Source organism: Aquarana catesbeiana, linkage group LG03, assembly GCF_042186555.1.
Source record: "Aquarana catesbeiana isolate 2022-GZ linkage group LG03, ASM4218655v1, whole genome shotgun sequence".
NCBI lineage: Eukaryota > Metazoa > Chordata > Amphibia > Anura > Ranidae > Aquarana > Aquarana catesbeiana.
The window spans coordinates 375,252,538-375,272,065 of record NC_133326.1 but is presented as its reverse complement, the minus strand read 5'-3'; the positions used below and the strand labels follow the sequence as shown (position 1 = coordinate 375,272,065).

Below are 19,528 nucleotides of genomic sequence, written 5' to 3'. Positions count from 1 at the left end.
CTCTCTAAAGTACTCCTGAGGAAGTGGATACTACCGCAAAACATGTCAAGAAGATATGAATAAAACTCTGATAGACCATGAGAATCTGCTTCTTGGTATCACTATGTAATTATCCACTAAATTGAGAGCATTTTTAATGCCTTTGCATTGGCACATACAGTATTGTGTATGTTTTATCAAATTGTTGTAATAAAAGATCATTTCAGACTATCCATCTGTTGCTGTCCATGCAAGTACCATTAAAGTCCACACAGCCTCTATAAAATATATATTTTCCATATAATGATCCCAGGATGAAGGTACTTTTTAGATGTAATTCTGGCAGACGTATTTTTTTTGTTTTTGCAGGGGGGTTGTTAAATATATATTTCATAGCTGTTTGTTACTGAAAGTTATCCTTTATGCGTTAGGCTGGGTTTGGACAAGTTGTTCTTAGTGACACACATGTTGCTGCATGAGTTACCGCAGTGCATAGTTTTCACATTGGTTTGCTGTGATGCCCTTTATTCTTAATGGTATCTAACACATCTTGCACATTCCATGCACATTCCATGGTTGGCACTTGGGCAAAGTGTTACAAAACTTTTTTGGGTGCTCTAGGTATCATATAGAAGTGAATAGGCTGCCTAAGGGCAATGCACACTAACAACTTTGCATTAAAGCACAGCAGATGTGTGAACTCCATCTGGAGGGTTATTCTGGGTTGTCTCAAAGTTATAACCTATTGTACACTACCTCACATTTTTGTAAATATTTTATTATCTTTTCATATGACAACACTGAAGAAATTACACTTTGCTACAATGTAAAGTAGTGAGTGTACATCTTGTATAACAGTTTAAATTTGCTGTCCCCTCAAAATAACTCAACACACAGCCATTAATGTCTAAGCCACTGGCAACAAAAGTGAGTACACCCCTAAGTGAAAATGTCCGCATTTTGGCCAAAGTGTCAATATTTTGTGTGGCCACCATTATTTTCCAGCACTGCATTAACCCTCTTGGGCATGGAGTTCACCAGAGCTTCACAGGTTGCCACTTAAGTCCTCTTCCACTCCTCCGTGATGACATCACAGAGCTGGTGGATGTTAGAGACCTTGCACTCCTCCACCTTCCGTTTGAGGATTCCCCACAGATGCTCAATAGGAGACAAGTCCATCACCTTTTCCTAGCAAGGCAGTGGTAGTCTTGGAGGTGTGTTTGGGGTCGTTATCATGTTGGAATATTGCGCTGCGGCCCAGTCTTGAAAGGGAGGGGATCATGCTCTGCTTCAGTATGTCACAGTACATGTTGGCATTCATGGTTCCCTCAATGAACTGTAGGTCCCCAGTGCCGACAGCACTCATGCAGCCTTGGACCATGACACTCCCACCACCATGCTTCGCTGTAGGCAAGACACACTTGTTTTTGAACTCCTCATCTGGTTGCCGCTACACATGCTTGACACCATCTGAACTAAATAAGTTTATCTTGGTATTATCAGACCACAGGGCATGGTTCCAGTAATCCATGTCCTTAGTCTGCTTGTCTTCAACAAACTGCAGGCTTTCGTGTGCATCATCTGTAGAAGAGGCTTCTTTCTGTGATGACAGCCATGCAGACCCATTAGATGCAGTGGGCGGCGTGTGGTCTGAGTACTGACAGGCTGACCCCAAACCCCTTCAACCTCTGCAGCAATCATATGTCTATTTCCCAAAGACAACCTCTGGATATGACGCTGAGCACGTGCACTCAGCTTCTTTGGTCGACCATGGCGAGGCCCGTTCTCAGTGGAACCTGTCCTGTTAAACCTCTGTATGGTCTTTGCCACCGTGCTGCAGCTCAGTTTCAGGGTCTTGGCAATCTTCTTGTAGCCTAGGCCATCTTTATGTAGAGCAACAACTCTTTTTTTTTTTTAGATCCTGAGAGAGTTCTTTACCATGAGGTGCCATGTTGAACTTCCAGTGACCAGTATGAGAGAGTGAGAGCGAGAACACCAAAATGAACACACCTGCTCCACATTCACACCTGAGAGCTTGTAACGCTAATGAGTCACATGACACCAGGAAGGGAAAACAGCCAATGTGGACATTTTCACTTAGGGGTGTACTCACTTTTGTTGCCAGTGGTTTAGACATTAATGGCTGTGTTGAGTTATTTTGAGGGGACAGCAAATTTACACTATACAAGCTGTACACTCGTTACTTTACATTATAGCAAAGTGTAAAGTCTTCAGTGTTGTCACGTGAAAAGATATAATAAAATAAAATATTTACAAATATTTGAGGGGTGTACTCACTTTTGTTAGATACTGTATATGGTGTGAAACAGAAGCTCAGAGCATATTTCATTGTTTATGGTGGTGTGCTTGTTGGGCAAATCGAGGATCTTAGACTTGATCATTTATAAAACCAGTCATTGTTCTATAGAAACTTTCAGACTGATGAAAGTTTATATAGAACAAGAATCTTTTTTAACATTTTGAATTGAGCAGTGATACTTAATTTAACAGTTTAAATGACACTGTGACATGTCAGTGCAGTAAGTGAGTGCTTCTCATGAAGGTTACATCCAAGGTTATCTGTATATATGTATATATGTTATCTGTAACTGATATCCGTGAGTGAATATGATGCCAAAATTCTCCATGTTTTCTGAAAATTATACGTTAAACTGATTTATTGTCTTCCTGCATCCCCAGAATAACCTAACAGAAGCAGGATCATGTAAAATATGCTTTCCTCTCTGATTCTATTTATCATCCAATTTGAAGATGTATAGCATTCCCTGGGAGCATGAGCTAAATAGACAGACTTGCAAGAGCACGTTTTTGTCTTTTGAGAGTAGGAAAAAGAGCAGTTTTTCAGGACACTGTTAACCTGGATCTCTGAAAACCACATCTCTTCTGCTTTTTGTGCATATATACTGAACAGTATATGGAAGCACACCGGTTGACAGAAGCTCTAACACTTTTCTGCTTTACCCAAAACAAAATACAAAGTTTTGGTTGGAGTTAGGCTTTAAACTTAACATGTAACCAGATCATGCACACTAAAGTATTTACCTTTTCTGAACAAGCAGTAAAAGCACTTTAAAACAAGCCCTCATTTATCAATTTATTCATAAGCATAGGGGATACATTCATTTTACAAAGATTACAACGCAGCAGTGAAATCTAAACTTTTTCTTAAATGATATTGTACCCTGTCAATGCACACAGCAGGTGTTTCCAAGCTGATTAAAAAACTGAGACCCAACTTTAGAGTCTTTGTGCTTAGGGCTGAGCTTGAATTTGGTCGCAACCCAAAAGCTAGCTGCAATTGCTGGGTCAATGAGCTGTAATCAGAAGATTTCTCCCCTGAAGCTGCACAGATACAAAGGGGTGGAGATGCTAATGACATAATTGACCTAATATGGCCACATGTATATTCTATTACATGTTAAGAATATGTAAATTGCCTGCCATAGGTTCACTTTTAGGGCTGCAATTGCTTTCTTACTCCTATCAGGTGTCACTACCCGTTGCCATTATAAAGTAAACTTGTTTTCGCTTTGAGACACCGTGACATGCCATATCCTTTGCTTCCCCTTACTCTAGTCAGTGATTACTCTCAACTTATCTAGGACTATACATTTAAAGCCCATCTTCAGGCAAAATCTTAAGACCCCCCGACCTGCTTTCACCATTTATCACCATTTCCCCCCCTCAAAGCAGATTTTTTACTCTTCTGATTTTTCACTGCAGTCACATAATCCACTGCATTGCTCTTTTGCGGGAGTGAGGGACAATGTGTAGACAGTCAATGAGAAGTGTCCACTTCACCAGCAGTGGGCACCCAAAAAAGGACCTTTCATTTCTGTAGTTAGGAAGGAATAAAATTCGTGGCGGAGTTTCATGTGATCATGGATCCAGGTAAGTAAATGGGGATTTTGTGTTTGCTTTTTTTTACAGAAGTAAATGGGGGATTAGCTAGAGTTGGATGGGAATGGATACAGTTTATCAATAGGGGAGGTATTAACCTGAGATCAGCTTTAAAAATACAACTATGGTGTTTTTCCTGTATGTCATCCCTCCATCCTCTCCTGCTTACATTCACAGTGCCTTGGAAAGTATTCACCCCCTTGGCATTTTTCGGGTTTTGTTGCCTCACAACCTGGAATTAACATGGATTGTTTGAGGATTTGCATCATTCAATTTACAGAACATGCCCACAACTTTGAAGATGCTTTTTTTTTTTTTTTTTTTGTGAAGCAAGCAACAAATAGGACAAAATAACAGAAAAAGTCAATGTGCATAACTATTCACCCCCCCTAAAGTCAATACTTTGTAGAGCCACCTTTTGTGGCTATCACAGCTCCAAGTCGCTTTGGATAAGTCTCTATGAGCTTGCCACATCTTACCACTGGGATTTTTGCCCATTACTCCTTCCAAAACTGCTCCAGCTCTTTCAAGTTGGATGATTTGCGCTCGTAAACAGCAATCTTTAAGTCTAACCACAGATTTTCTATTGGATTAAGGTCTGGGCTTTGACTAGGCCATTCCAACACATTTACATGTTTCCCCTAAAACCACTCAAGTGTTATATATATAGTTTATTTCCCTCATTTCTGACCAGTTTCCTAGTCCCTACTGCTGAAAAACATCCCCACAGCATGATGCTGCCACCACCATGTTTCACTGTGGGGCTGGTGTTCTTTGGGTGATGTGATGTGTTGGGTTTGCGCCAGACATAGCGTTTTCTTTGATGGCCAAAAAGTTACATTTTAGTCTCATAAGACCAGAGCACCTTCCTCCATACATTTTGGGAGTCATGCCTTTTTGCAAACTCAAAATGTGCCATTTAGTTTTTTTGCTGAAAGTAATGTCTTTCTTCTGGCCACTCTGCCATAAAGCCCAACTCTATGGAGCGTACGGCTTATTGTCGTCCTATGTACAGATACTCCAGTCTCTACTGTGGAACTCTGCAGCTCCTCCAGGGTTACCTTAGGTCTCTGTGCTGCCTCTCTGATTAATGTCCTCCTTGCCCAGTCCATGAGTTTTGGTGTGTGGCTGTCTCTTGGCAGGTTTGCTGTTGTGCTATGTTCTTTCCATTTGGTTATGATAGATTTGATGGTGCTCCTAGGGATCATCAAAGATTTGGCTGTTTTTTTTATAACCTAACCCTGCCATGTACTTCTCAATAACATTGTCACTTGTTTAGAGAGCTCCTTGGTCTTCATGGCAGTGTTTGGTTAGTGGTGCCTCTTACTTAGGTGTTGCAGCCTCTGGGGCCTTTCAAAAAGGTGTGTATATGTAATGACAGATCATTTGACACTTAGATTGCACACAGGTGGACATCATTTCACTAATTATGTGACTTCTGAAGGTAATTGGTTGCACCAGAGCTTTTTATGGGCTTCATAACAAAGGGGGTGAATACATACGCACATGCCAATTATCAGTTTTTTATTTCTGAAAAATAGTTTTATGCATATATTTTTCTAATTTTACTTCACCAACTTAGACTATTGTGTTCTGATCCATCACATATAATTCAGATTAAAAAAAACATTGAACTAAAGGCTGCAATGTAACAAAATAGGTAAAAAGCCAAGGGGGTGAATACTTTTGCAAGTCACTGTACATTTCTATCCGGTTTTCCTTGTCTGTCTCTTCATTCACATTAATTGCACCAATATCTGTAGCTGTTTATAGTAGTGGATTCATTGCAAGCAATGGTGACACCCCCCTCTTCCTGCTCTGGTGCTTTTTCTGCTAGCATTCCTCAAGCCTCTGTTCTCCTTGCATTCATACTTATGAATAAGTTTGCCAGCGCTGATTTGTTATTGTACAACGTATGCCGGTGACCAACTCTTGTAATTTCCCTGACTGGTTCCCATTCTGCTCGTGTTCTACAGGTTTAATAAATTGGCTTCTTTATTTTACTATACATCAAACACATCTCTAGAGCTCTTTACAAAATGTACCTCTAGAAGGAGCATCCTGGGTTTTTTCTCATTTGTCAATCTTAGCCTGGTAGCTTGGTCATAGAATTAAGGGAACTCAATTTCATGCTGGTATACTCTTTACTGTGTTTCTGCCCTCAACCCTCTTACTCCCACCACTGTCATTATTGTAATGCTATGGCTCTTGATCTCATGACCTGAAATAAAGAAATCTGCTGCCATTATAATGCTTGGTGCTAAGAATTTTAATTCAAAGAACAGATCTTGAAGTGATGTTCAATTGCCTGGCGCTGTACATCTTACATTTATTTGCAATTACCCCAAGAAAAGAAAATATATGCATGTATATTTTATGTTTAATCTCTTTTATTAAGTTTTTGTAGACAATATAGGTGTGCAATACAAATGCAAATCGTAACTGAACAAATGTATCTGGATTAGTACATTCACATTATGATAAGCAACAAGCAATGTAGAACAGAATAAAACAAGAAAAAAGTATAGTTATAAACAGTGGTTACAAAAAAACTATACCAAGAATAGTGTTTAAGCTAGCAGATTATCAGAAGCCACTGGACTACATTGAAAAATGGCAAATATAACAAAAAACAGGGGTATGCACCAAGAGGGATACCAAACAATAATATCCATATTCGCTAAGGACACGATACCTGGGTTAGCAGGCAACACAATAATGCCAGCTTTCGATTAACATGTACAGACAAAATGGTATTGTAATAACAAGGAAAAGAAGCAGAGGAGAAAAAGAAGAAAGAGGAGGGGGGAAGGGAGGAGAGGTAAGGGGGAAGGAGGGGAGGGGGTTGGAATACCATGAGACAATTCAAGACAAGATTGAAACCTCAAACGTTAGTGGAGATAAAGTCAGAAGAATATCCTAAATGTTACCGTACTGTCCACATAAGGCCTCATGCACACTGGACGTTATAAAAACGCCAGTAGCGTTAGCTGTAGAAAGCTGTAGAATGAGTTTTGCAGCATTTTTTTATACTCCCACAAAAGCTTATGGCTCAAAACCGCTGATAAACGCTGAATAGCTGCGTTTTTAAGCTTTTAGCAGAGTTATGCCGCATACACACGATCGGAATTTCCATCGGAAAAACCATCCAAATTCCACTCAAGCTTGCCTTGCATACACACGGTCACACAAAAGTTCTCTGAACTTTCGACCACCAAGAACGCGGTGACGTACAAAACTATGACGAGCCAAGAAAATTAAGTTCAATGCTTCCGAGTATGCGTCGAATTGTTTCCGAGCATGCGTAGAAAGTTTGCGCGTTGGAATTGCTACAGACGATTGGAATTTCCGATAGGAACTTTTTCAGTCGGAAAAATAGAGAACCTGCTCTCAATCTTTTGCTGCCCGAAATTCCGCCAGCAAAAGTCCGATGGAGCATACACACGGTCGGAATTTCTGACCAAAAGCTCACATCGAACTTTTGCTGGCGGAGTTTCCAATCATACGTATGGGACATTAGTGTTTTTTTCAGGTGAAAAACTCCTCTTAAAACCCACTAGTTATGGGGTTTTTTTCCAGCCAGAAAACGCCCCTGCCAAAAAAGCTGATAACAGCCTATGTGTGTGTAGCGCTGGTAGATTTTTATCTACTGCTGATAGTTAAATTTAGTGGGTCGCTTATTATAGTTATAGTTAGATTTGCCTCTGTTCCAGCTTGGCTGACGTTGCATGCAGTTCCACATTGTGCCGGTGGGTGTCGTTGTCACCATCGGCAGGTGTTGGAAAAGCAACGTGTTGAAGTGAATGAGTGCTCCTCTGTCCCGGACTTGGTGGAGGTGGTCCTCCGAGTTGCATTCTGGGAGAGGGTATTTATGGGACGGACGCCATGTTTTAGGGTTCATTTTTCAGCCACCTGCTGGCCCTCCTGGCCGACAGGTATGCACTAGGAATACCACCTCGTGGTCCTCCGCTCCGGAGGCCCGCGTCGCTGCGGCGTGTGGGTGGGCCCAGAAGCCTGTCTGGGGCCTACCACAGCAGCGGAGGAATGGTCCTGAGCTGTCTATCCTAAGTGAAGAAGCTGGACAACCGAGAAGATCCCAGGGGAGGACCCGTCATGGAAGGATCATGCAGAGTGCTGGTCTGGAGAGGGGCCTGGTGACTCGGTTGGAGGACGCATTCCGAAGTAATCTTACAGTATAGTACTGCCGGGTTGGCTTAAAGGTTCAAGTACTGTATCTGACATTCATCACAATCCAATACATCCTGTGGCAGAGGATCGTACGGGTTTTATTCCAGATAAGTCTGTGGCAGAGACTTTTGTTCGTGCTACATGTTAACTGCTAGGCAAGTGAGAGATGTCTATCCAGGCGAGCAAAGATTGAATCCTACGAAAGGGGGACTTTTCAATTGCAAGTGTTCGATTACAAAGAATGTTTTGAAGAAATACAACAGAAAGGTATTTGAGCTTCCCTGCAGCTTTCCCTGCAGCTTTCCTACTACCTCTTTCCTGCTACTTCCCTTGTTCGTTTTATTAAAGCATTGGAAAACCTACACCTACTTATATCGTCCAGAGGTAAACTCAACGGAACCCTAGACTCGGTGCCGGTGAAACAGAGGTGTCGAGAGTGAAGGTAACAAGCCTGCTTAAACCAGCAGCTCCACCGAGAGTTATTGCTACATGTGCATGGACACATAGGATAACATGCTGGGGAGTTTACTGGCTGAAGAGAAAAAAAAAACACCTGAAGCCAAAAACAGCAGCTGTAAAAATATCCAGTGTCCATGAGACCTAAGTATGTATGATTCTGATTTATCCTCATCACATGCAATCATAAGTTCCACAAGCTCGATCTTGTCCAACTCACAATCCCATTCAGCCATCAGTTGAGCCTCTGCCTGGTTCCCACACCTGGCTATCACAGAAGGAGCCGCTGTGATAAAGTGTCTATCTACGTTTCTTTTAATTTGTCTATAACATGGATAGCACTGTAATCTGAGGTTCATTTGGGATTTTATCTCCCACCAATTTACTAAATGTGTAATATTTTATCCCAAAATGGGAGAATTTTCAGACAGGTGGCCCAGATATGGGTCATAGTGCCAGGCTCCCGCAAACATCGCCAGCAAGTATCAGGGATAGATGGATCAATTTTGTGTCGAAGTGTAGGGCAGCGATACCATCTATATAAGATCCAATAATTATGCTCGTGCTAGTGAGAAGATATAGAAAGTTTGTATGAAACAGCTGGTATTTTATCCCAATCCATATCATCCGAGAATATTTGCAGTTCCTGCTATGTGTATATTTCAGATCTCCAGACATAGTACTGGTAAACACACACGCACATTTAAAATAGATGTAAAAGTATTTTCTTAACTGACAGTTCATGTTCTTTTCTCAGCAGCAGCCCTGTCCTGCAATGTTGCCCAGCCACTCATTGAGTTTTAATAGTCACAATGACATTTTTCACATGACAGCACCCCAATGAACACTTTTTTTTTCTTACACAGATTCTTGGTCTTAAAGTGTTAAAAGAAACAACTCATCAGTTTTTCAAATTTGGGAGGCAGTCCAGAAGCTTTAATATATGATTATATTGGTGTGGTCAGAACAGCTACTGCTAATTGTATTGCTCTGTATTAGGCAAGATTGTCGCTCTATGGATTTTATTCCTGGCTTAAGTGCAATCCAAGCTAATGGCTTAATGTAAAGATTAGATGCTAATCTAGTAATACAGAAGACCTGCTAAGGGTTCTCACACTCCTTATTGGATTATGGCCTAAACAGCCAAAACTCCTGGTTGGACAGGAATGGGAATAAAGTTAGGGAGAACTCAGTGTTGGAGTATCGGAGACATAGAAGAAGACAAGACCTGACTTTGGCCCACCAAGCAGTATCTACAACTAGGTCATCTCTTATGGGTGGACCAATAAATTAATTAGGCTTTCAATATTTTAAACGTTTTTTCTGGATCGAAAGTTCATGTATTTTAAAATGAACAGAAGCAAATTAGATCTATGTACCACATAATGAAGTTTGCAAGAGCAAGATATTATACACATACTATACTTTAGGTTGCCTCAATCTTAAAGTGTAAAGTTGAATTTCCCTGTCTGTTTTCACAGCTCGGATAAAATATATCTAATTTCATTGGTGCTAAGGCGTGATAATCAAGACCTAAGCCTATTACTACTTACATTCAGAAGACATCTGCAGGCAGCAGCCTTGCGGATTATCATGCACAAAGCACACTGGTTCTGTGCTGATTGAATCCACAGATTGTCAGTGGCAGACACAATGACTATGCTATCCAATATCAGCTGACCTATATCACTCACGATTAAAAAGAAGAGCTGGCAAGCCAGAGTTCATTATGCTCAAGTAGCTCAGCTGCAGTGATCTGCATATCTTGTTGTAATTAAATTGATTATCATAGCTCTCAGATTAGATTAACATCTGCAATTTGTATCAAGCTGTTTATTAGGAAATTTAGATTTGTTTAGTTTTGTGTGTAGAGTTCAGGTAACTTTTATTTTATGGTTACTAACTTACAGAACTTCAACTCTGATGCATCTGTCTTTTCAAACTAAACTGAATACTACTAAATAAAGGCATTCAGAGAATAGTTGTGGTGGTTCAAGTAGTGCAGCAGTTAAAGTGGAGTTCCACCCACTTTTACAACTCTTCAGCATCCCTCACTAAACACTGTGCACTGTAAACGAATTGTTTTTTTTTTTTTTTTTCTCAGCACCTACTGTATATCTGCTGTATTCATTTTTCACTTCCTCCTCCCTGGCCGTGGCCCATCGCATCATTTCCTGTTTTCAATGCCTTCTGGGAAGGGGCGGCAACTTCCTCTGACACTGCTGTTGCTATTTGAAACCTGATCTGAAACCTATTACATTGCTTGTGCTACACTAAGCATGTGCGAGATCTGCAAGGATGAGATGCAGGAAGAAGTACAGTCTGGCTTCAGATGCCCACACTTAAGATGGCCACGGCCTGCTGTAAGTTTATAAAATAACAAACTACTGCTATAAACTAACAAAACAGACCTTAGTTTACAGACTAACTTTACTAGAATACATTAAGCTTGTGTATTATAGGGGTATTTTTATTTAAAAAGTATAATTTCGGCCGGAACACCACTTTAACCTTCCAAAATACTGGCATATAAGATCCTCACTTGAAGTAATACTGTCACAATACATTTATTAACACAAATTGCAGAAAGCACAATTAGTTAAAGTTGAATTCCAGGAATTCAGCCACTTTGTAAAAGGTGATAGCACACTATGAGTTAAGTACAAGGAAGTGTATGACATCTACTGAACTTACCTCTATTTTTTATGCCTAAGGGCTCCTTCACCCGCACGTGTCCGTGTACGGAGCCGCTCTGCTCAGCGAAGGATCGCTCCGCTGAGCAGGCAGATGACAGGTCTGTCTCTGCACACTGTGCAGCGACGGACCTGTCAGAGCGCCGCTCTCCCCTATGGGGGATCGGATGATGACGGACCGTAGATTCCGTCGTCATCCGATCCGAAAAAGGATGGAAAAGTAGGTTTTTCCTCCGTTACACTTTTTCGGATCGGAGCGGGTCGGATGTCAGCGGACATGTCACCGCTGACATCCGACGCTCCATAGAGATCTATGGAGGGTCCATTCAGGTCCGCCTAAAAAACTGACAGGCGGACCTGAATGGACAGTCCGTGTGAAAGGCCTAACAGGGTTATTGCCCAGGGCTGTGAGAGGAGAGATAGTCACACAGAGCGGCTATGCCTGCCCCTCCCCTCTGCTGCTCAAGAGAGAAGCGTTTGTATTTTGTGAATGAGTTCACATAATACAAATGCTTTTGGGATTGGACAGGAGGAAGGGAGGGGCAGGAAGCAGCTGCACAAACTCCAATGTTGAAGATGCTTAGGCCTGAAACATCACCTTTGGGCTCTCGGTGATGGCCATTCTCTGGGACTGCAATAAAACTGGTAGTTCCATATAAGGATTCTGCAGAGGGAAATCCTGGCAAAATGGGACACAGCTCCCTTTTTCCCTAGACAACCAAATTCATCTGGGTTGGTCGATGCAAGCCTCCCTGCTCTGGTGGCTTCGATCTCTTTCCCTGCAGGCCAGGAAGTCCTTACTCCTCCACTGGAAGATAGTCACAACAGATGCCAGCCTGTCCAGCTTGGAAGGAGTTCTGAGTCTGAGGTCAGTGCAGGGTCACTGGATTGCCGGAGGAGGCTCAGCTGCCCATCATTGTCCTGGAGCTGCAAACGATCAGGTTTTGTCTGGAGCACTGAACAAACCTACTCTGGGGACACCTGGTCAGCACCAATTGGACAATGCCACCGCAGTGGCCTATGTCAACTACCTGGGCAGTACGAGAAGTGCAGCAGCAGCGCTAGACGCCTTGTGCATTCTTTAGTGACTCTCTCAGCCATGCACATTTCAGGTGTTGAGAATTGGCAGACCAGCCAGACACTGGATCATGGGGAGTGGTCCCTTCACCCAGACGTTTTTCATTAGATCTGCCTACACTTAAGGATTCCTGACATGGTTCTTATGGCATCTTGCCACAACAGAAAGGTACCGATGTTCATGGCGAGAGCAAGGGACCCCCTGGCACATGCAAAAGATGTGCTTGTGGCACTGTAGGATCCATATCCCCTCATTTATGCGTTTCTGCCTCTCAAGCTGCTTACTTGCCTGCTATCAGGATTGAGGTTGAAGGGATTCCGTTCATTCTAGTAGCTCCAGACTGGCCTCATCATCTGTGGTACATTGATGTAGTGTGGCTGTCGTGGATGCTCCTTGACAGTTGCCACTTCGAAAGGGCCTCCTGTTTCAGAGTCCATTCTACCACCCTTCTTTGTAGGTGTTTGTCAGGTTCAGTGTTCCCTACAATGTAAAGACAGGCAAGTCTACCGCTTGGAAGATTTATCATCACTCCTGGAAAGCTTGGTGCAAGTTTCTGGGTGCCCACCCACGCTCATTCTCAGAGGCTCAGGATTCGGGCTTTCTCCAATGGCGTGTTGAACAAAAGCTTGTCTAGAGTACCATCTAAGGACCAGGTTTCTGCCCTTGCAATCTTTTTTCAGCCTCCTTTGGCCATGCACTCTTTGATTCACACGTTCAAGCAAGGGGTTTGCCATGTGGCGCCCCCTGTGCATTCTCCATTCCCACTATGGGACTTGAACTAGGTTCTTTCAGTACAGCAGAAGCCTGCCTTTGAGAGTATTCGGGTTATTTCCCTGCCTACTCTGTCTCAAAAAGCTGCATTCTTGGTAGTCATCAGCTCTGAGTGTCGGAGCTGGAGGCCTTATATTGTAATTCTTCCTATCTGTTCTCCCTTCCTTGTGTCCATGGCCTTTGCTTTGCACCCGAAGGAGGTTGCATTGCACTCCTTGGATGTGATTTGTGTATATTTGTCTGCTACAGCCTCCTTTTGGAGGTGATATCCTCTTTTCGTGATCACGAACGGCCCAAGAAAAGGCTTGGTGGTCTTCTCTGCCACTATTTCCTGTTTTTTTTTTTTTTTCCCAGATTCAGTTCACGATTGACCAGCCATATGCCATTAAAGGTCAGGCTCCTCCCTTCCCTGTTATGGCACACTCCACTAGGGTGATTAGTGTTTTCTGGGAGTTCCAACATCAAGCATCTGTGTCTCAGGATTGCAAGGTAGCTACCTGGTTCTCCGTGCACACTTTTACCAAATTTTACAAAGTTGATGTCTTTGAATCTTGGGGTACTCATTTTGGTTTTGCAGGCTGCTGTTTAAAGTTCCTTGTTTGCCTCTTGGGGGATTTGTTTAGTTGGCACATTTGCCTGGTTCGCAGTTTTTTTGGTTTGCCCACCCCTTGTTGAGGCACTGCTTTTGGACATCCCTGTGGTCAAAGAACTGAAGAGCTGTGTGTCTACCAATGAACGTAAAAGTAAATGGGATTTTTGTTACCCTCCGTAAAATCCCTTTCTCTGAGTTTATTGTTAGACACAGCACCCACCCCTGCATTTGAGTTTTATATTTTCTTACACAGCTTGCCTATACCAGAGCAGGGGATTTATGCCAGCTAGGACTGCCCATAGGCAGTTGTGTTCTTTTCTGCCTAGTATCCTACTGTTGTAGGTGACGCTATAAAACATTATGGTCAAGAGCTGTGTCAGTCGATAAACTGAGAGAAAGGGATTTTACTCTGATTAACAAATAATGCCATTTTGTCATATGTTTTGCGACATAAAGAAGCTTTGTTGACCTCATTAACCACTTGACGACCGCCTCACGCCGATTTACGTCGGCAAGGTGGCACGGACAGGCAAAATCACGTACATATACGTGATTTGCCTTCCGCGGGTGGGGGGTCCGATCGGACCCCCCCCCGGTGCCCGAGGCGGTCGTCTTTTGTCCAGCGGCAATCAGAGGTGAGGGGGAGGCCATCCGTTCGTGGCCCCCCCCTCGCGATCGCCGCCGGCCAATCACATCATTCCTTTGCTGCTGTATGCTAAACAGCAGCAAAGGAAATGATGTCATCTCTCCTCGGCTCGGTAATTTCCGTTCCGGCCCGAGGAGAGAAGACAGGTATGTAAGTGCACAAACACACACACATACAGTAGAACATGCCAGGCACACTAAACACCCCGATCCCCCCCCCCCCCCCCCCTGTCACAAACTGACACCAGCAGTTTTTTTTTTTCTGATTACTGCATTGGTGTCAGTTTGTGACAGTTACAGTGTTGGGACAGTTAGTATTACCCCCCTTTAGGTCTAGGATACCCCCCTAACCCCCCCTAATAAAGTTTTAACCCCTTGATCACCCCCTGTCACCAGTGTCGCTAAGCGATCATTTTTCTGATCGCTGTATTAGTGTCGCTGGTGACGCTAGTTAGGGACCTAAATATTTAGGTTCGCCGTCAGCGTTTTATAGCGACAGGGACCCCCATATACTACCGAATAAATGTTTTAACCCCTTGATTGCCCCCTAGTTAACCCTTTCACCACTGATCACCGTATAACTGTTACGGGTGACGCTGGTTAGTTTGTTTATTTTTTATAGTGTCAGGGCACCCGCCGTTTATTACCGAATAAAGGTTTAGCCCCCTGATCGCCCGGCGGTGATATGCGTCGCCCCAGGCAGCGTCAGATTAGCACCAGTACCGCTAACACCCACCTATTTGTGGGAAGAAAAGGACGCAAATTTTGTTTGGGTACAGCATTGCATGACCGCGCAATTAGCAGTTAAAGCGACGCAGTGCCAAATTGGAAAAAGACCTCTGGTCCTTAGGCAGCATAATGGTCCGGGGCTCAAGTGGTTAAAGGATACATTCGCCTTTCAAAATAAATAAATACACATATTTTTGCAGGTAAAAGAATATGCATCAACTATTGTTTTTTTACACTACAGCCTCTAAAGCATTTCATCTGTGATGAGCAGATGCAAAGCGATCCACTAACCTTCACTTGCTTTCACTTTGCAAAGCGATTCACAGATTTTCACAATTTTTATTTTTGGTGTTCATGCTCACTATGGACTTTATTATTTAGTTGTTAACTGTTTTCAAAAGGGACAGCGGGTGCAGGGAGAAGATCCCCCCCGCCTGCTGTTGCAGAACGGGGAGCGATGGTGGCAAGAGGTGGGTATAGGAGCATGTTACACCCTAAATATAGGTGTAACATGTAACAAGCTCCTAAAGAGGAACTTATCCTTTAAGCCTAAGAGAGCCCCTCAAGCTCATAAAACAAGCTGTAGATAAGCTTTAAAACAAGCCTTCATTGACCTATGTAGCACAGGCTGTGAACCAATTCATTTTTAGAGCTTACAGTACATGCATTGCCATCATTCATGTCAGTTTTCTTAGCAACTTAGCTTACCATGCTGCCCCTCCAACAGTTACTGCTTTGTTGTGGAAAATGGTATTTTTTTTTTAAAAGGAAATCTCCTAGGGTAGACATCTGGGAGCTGTCTTTGCTGACTTGCCTTTAAAGTGTTACTAAACCCAAAACAGTAAAATCAGTCTGTATATGCAGTAAAGCACGCTTGTTATACTCACTGTGGAGCCTAATGGGTCAATCCTCTACATTGTATAAAAAGGCTGTTTGATCCTGTCTCTCTTGATCCTCTCCTCCTTCCACTGTCCCCAATATATTTCCTGATAATACAGAGCCAGGGGAAAGGCTGCACATTTTCAGTTTGATGTGTATTGCTAGAGAGTTTTACTTTTTTTTTCTTGGGTGGGTGGATGTGATCAGCCCAGGGCCAATCAGCACTGTTCAGACAGAGGGTCAGTGGTCCTGCATCCTAATAGGACAGTCAGTGCAGAATGAAAACTCCTCCTACAGGTTTTAACCAGACACTTGTAGAAGTCACAAGACTGCTATATACTGCTGATGAGAAATGGTATTTAGCAGTTTATATTTACTAAAATAATTGCATTTCCATGTTCTGTGTATTGTGGGAGACCAGATATAGTGAATGCAGGGTCCTGGGTTTAGTAACTCTTTAATGTGCAAACTCTGGTGCTATGAACTTTACCCTTATTCAGTTATTTGCACTGACTGACAAAACACAACCCTATGGCCAGTGAAGTATACTTGTTCTGAATTAGTGACTCAACAAGTAGGGAAAACATAAAAAAGCTAAAATGAAAATATGATTCTTAAGGTTTATGAGAAGAAGTCCTGGCATAAATGATAAGTTCACCTTTCGTAACATGTTACAGCCATATTCAAGGTGTAACATGCTACAAACACATGCTACGCCCCCACACCTCCCTAATTCCCCGATCTGACAACTAGCAGGGATACGACTTTGAGAGCACAAGTCTCATGACATGTCAAAATCAATGGTTCCCTATGAGAGCCGTCTTAACTGGTCCGACTTTGGAAAAGGTTCCTGCACTACTTTGGTCAGACTTTTGTCCGATTTCAGCCTTTAGAATTGAATGGAAGTCGCATCCAAGTCGGATCAGCATCTTAACTTACGGAGAAAAAGTTTTACTTCATACAGGTCACATCCTGCCTAACCAGTTTATTTGTTGGGGTTACAATTTTTTTTTATAATGCTAGTAACTTGCCATAAGGTGTATATATACTGTAGGTACTAAAGCTATCACTGCTTACCTAGCTAGGCACGTGACATTTTTAGGGTGACAATTTAATCAGCACACGATGGATTTTATTGCTGTGCTAACATTTATTGTACTTGTGTAAATATAATATATTTTTTCACCTGTGCAAGTATAAATTTTGCCTGAAGCATAGGGTTAATGTTAGCTTGAGGGTAAAGGTCAATAACTAGTCATTGTTCAAGTGTGGTAAATTAAACTTTTAATTGAGATATGAATCTGCTGAAATAACCCTTGAACCAGTCATTGCTGTTGCTAAAACTGTCTGTTACCTGTCTCCCAATTCAGTTTTTAGAAACCAGATATTAATATTCTGTGCGTGTACTGTTGGTCATTCACATACTGACACTTCAATGATTGGATTATTTTTATTTGATTTTACAACACTAAATTGAAGATACAAATGATCAATGGGTTGGAACTTCGGGAATGTTTTGTTTAATGAACACATAAGAGATTGTCCTGGTATAATTTTAATTGATGTAGATAGAAATTAAGCATGAGTTGTGTCCTTGAAGATCTAACAAACCAATCAATTGAAACAAAAATAATTTTCAGGGCAATAGTTGACAAAGATTTCTGTTAGGGTTGAATCAAGTGATTGCTTTCAACATGTTTGATTACATAGTACGATCAAAGGTTTGCATAACTTCCAACTGTCCCTCGTTTGGAGGAACTGTCCATTTTCTAGATTGAAATCCCTCTGTCCCTCTTTCATCCTCAGTTGTCCCTCATTTTGGTTTGATGTACTGAACTCTTATACTAAACTGAAAAAAAAATCATCCAACCTCTAAATTTTTGCATGTCATATTTTAAAAACCCAGAAAAAAGGACAAGTATTGGAAGAAAAAAAAACACCTGTGGTTTTAAAAAATAATTTTCTGCATAATCTTTGGAGGTTGCATAATTAGAAATTGTGGCTTGGCAGGGGTGTATCAATTGCCTACATACTTTATACAAAAGGGTGTCTCTTTTTCTCATTTCAGTAAGTGGGGAGGTATGGGTTTGATTGATGAAAAACGAATGCGTGTATGGCCAATATTAATCCTGTCTCATCGTTTAGCTAGGTATCTCATGTGTCATACAGATATGAGCGCTTCTGCAGATAACCTCATATTTTGTACAGATATGATAGCTTTTGCCGATATTTGTGAATATTTTTGCTCTTTATATACCTGAAGATGGAGCTGCACAACATTTCTTTTTCTTGGTAGTTGGGTGGGCTTATTTGCTACAGATTTAGCAATCAAAAGTGATCTAAGATGTATTGGTGGGTTCTGACAATCCCTATTTTGCAAGAGAGAATATTGGTGATCACTGGAAAAAGACCTACATGTTTCATCCTAATTTTTTACATATTGTGGGCATCAACCTAAATTAGTGGTGGACAAAAAACAGGATAATCTTTGCAGAGATCTCAAACACATTTGTCTACACATATTCTGCACAGGTATGGGCCACTTTGTCATATCTTCCACGAAAGTAAAGTAACTTGTATTTTAGGTTCAGTGTTAACATCCTTTTTTTGTGCTGCCTGGATCAGGACCTTTGACCTGGCTGCCATGACAGAGTTAATGGGGATATACTTTATAAGAAATGTGCTTCAACTTAGTTTTCTTCCATTTCCCCAATGTGTTTTATAACTAGCTGACCTTTTGAATCTCATTTTATTTATAGATGTTTTCCACAGTGCCAGAGATGCCACAGACAAACTCCCAGCTGCATTTGTCTCGTAAAAGGAGCACTGACTCAAAGCCGCCTTCCTGCAGTGAGAGGCCTTTAACGCTTTTCCACACAACGCATTCCACGGAGAAAGGTGGGTGTGCCAGCTCTCCTTAACCTACACAGATTTATTTATTTTTGGTCTTTTTATGCCACCCCTTTCCTATATAAAGCCATTCTGCATCTTTCAAACTGCACAGCAGCAACTATTTAGTAGGTACTTTACCTTTAAACGGTATTTTGTTATGTTTTCACTATAAACTTTCTTTTGTTGTAATTTCACTTTATTTACTGTGATCAGCCTACCTCAGAGCTTCCAAAAACATTTTCTAAACATGGTACTCAGTATTGGAGTACTATAAGCAGTTTAGGATGTACATGAAGAGCTGCCTTGTGGTAAAATTTGCTAAAGCTAGTGGCGGTTATTAGTAGCAGGTTTTGGGGGTGAGCATGTATGTTCAATCTGCATAAAGAATATAAGTAACCTCATGCTGATTGTTTGCTTGCAGGGAAAACAGATTTAAATACTATCACGTTGAGTACTAGATATGATACTCAGACACTGCAAAAGTTGTGATTATGCATGTGACACACACACATGACCAAAAATTACTGATACGGACTGGATCTGTGGTGAAATTTTTAGTTTCCAAAGTTTCGAAAACCTAGGTCTTGTGCCAAGTTGTCCTAAATAATACAAAATTACTGGCTTGTGTAGAGATAAAAACCTAATCATCATTGATACCTTTCTGTTTTATGACATATCTGTAACGTTTACCCATCAACCCCTTTT

The 19,528-nt window shown here is 41.8% G+C and overlaps 1 protein-coding gene across 2 annotated transcripts in view; it reads left to right on the top strand.

Moving 5' to 3' along the window:
• Positions 1–19,528, top strand: part of ARHGAP26 (Rho GTPase activating protein 26) — a 744,136-nt gene that overhangs the window by 521,799 nt on the left and 202,809 nt on the right. For both annotated transcript variants that reach the window (XM_073620639.1, XM_073620638.1), the window contains exon 19: positions 18,691–18,829. In XM_073620639.1, the coding sequence (XP_073476740.1) occupies positions 18,691–18,829 (139 nt within the window). The remainder of the gene's footprint in view (positions 1–18,690; positions 18,830–19,528) is intronic.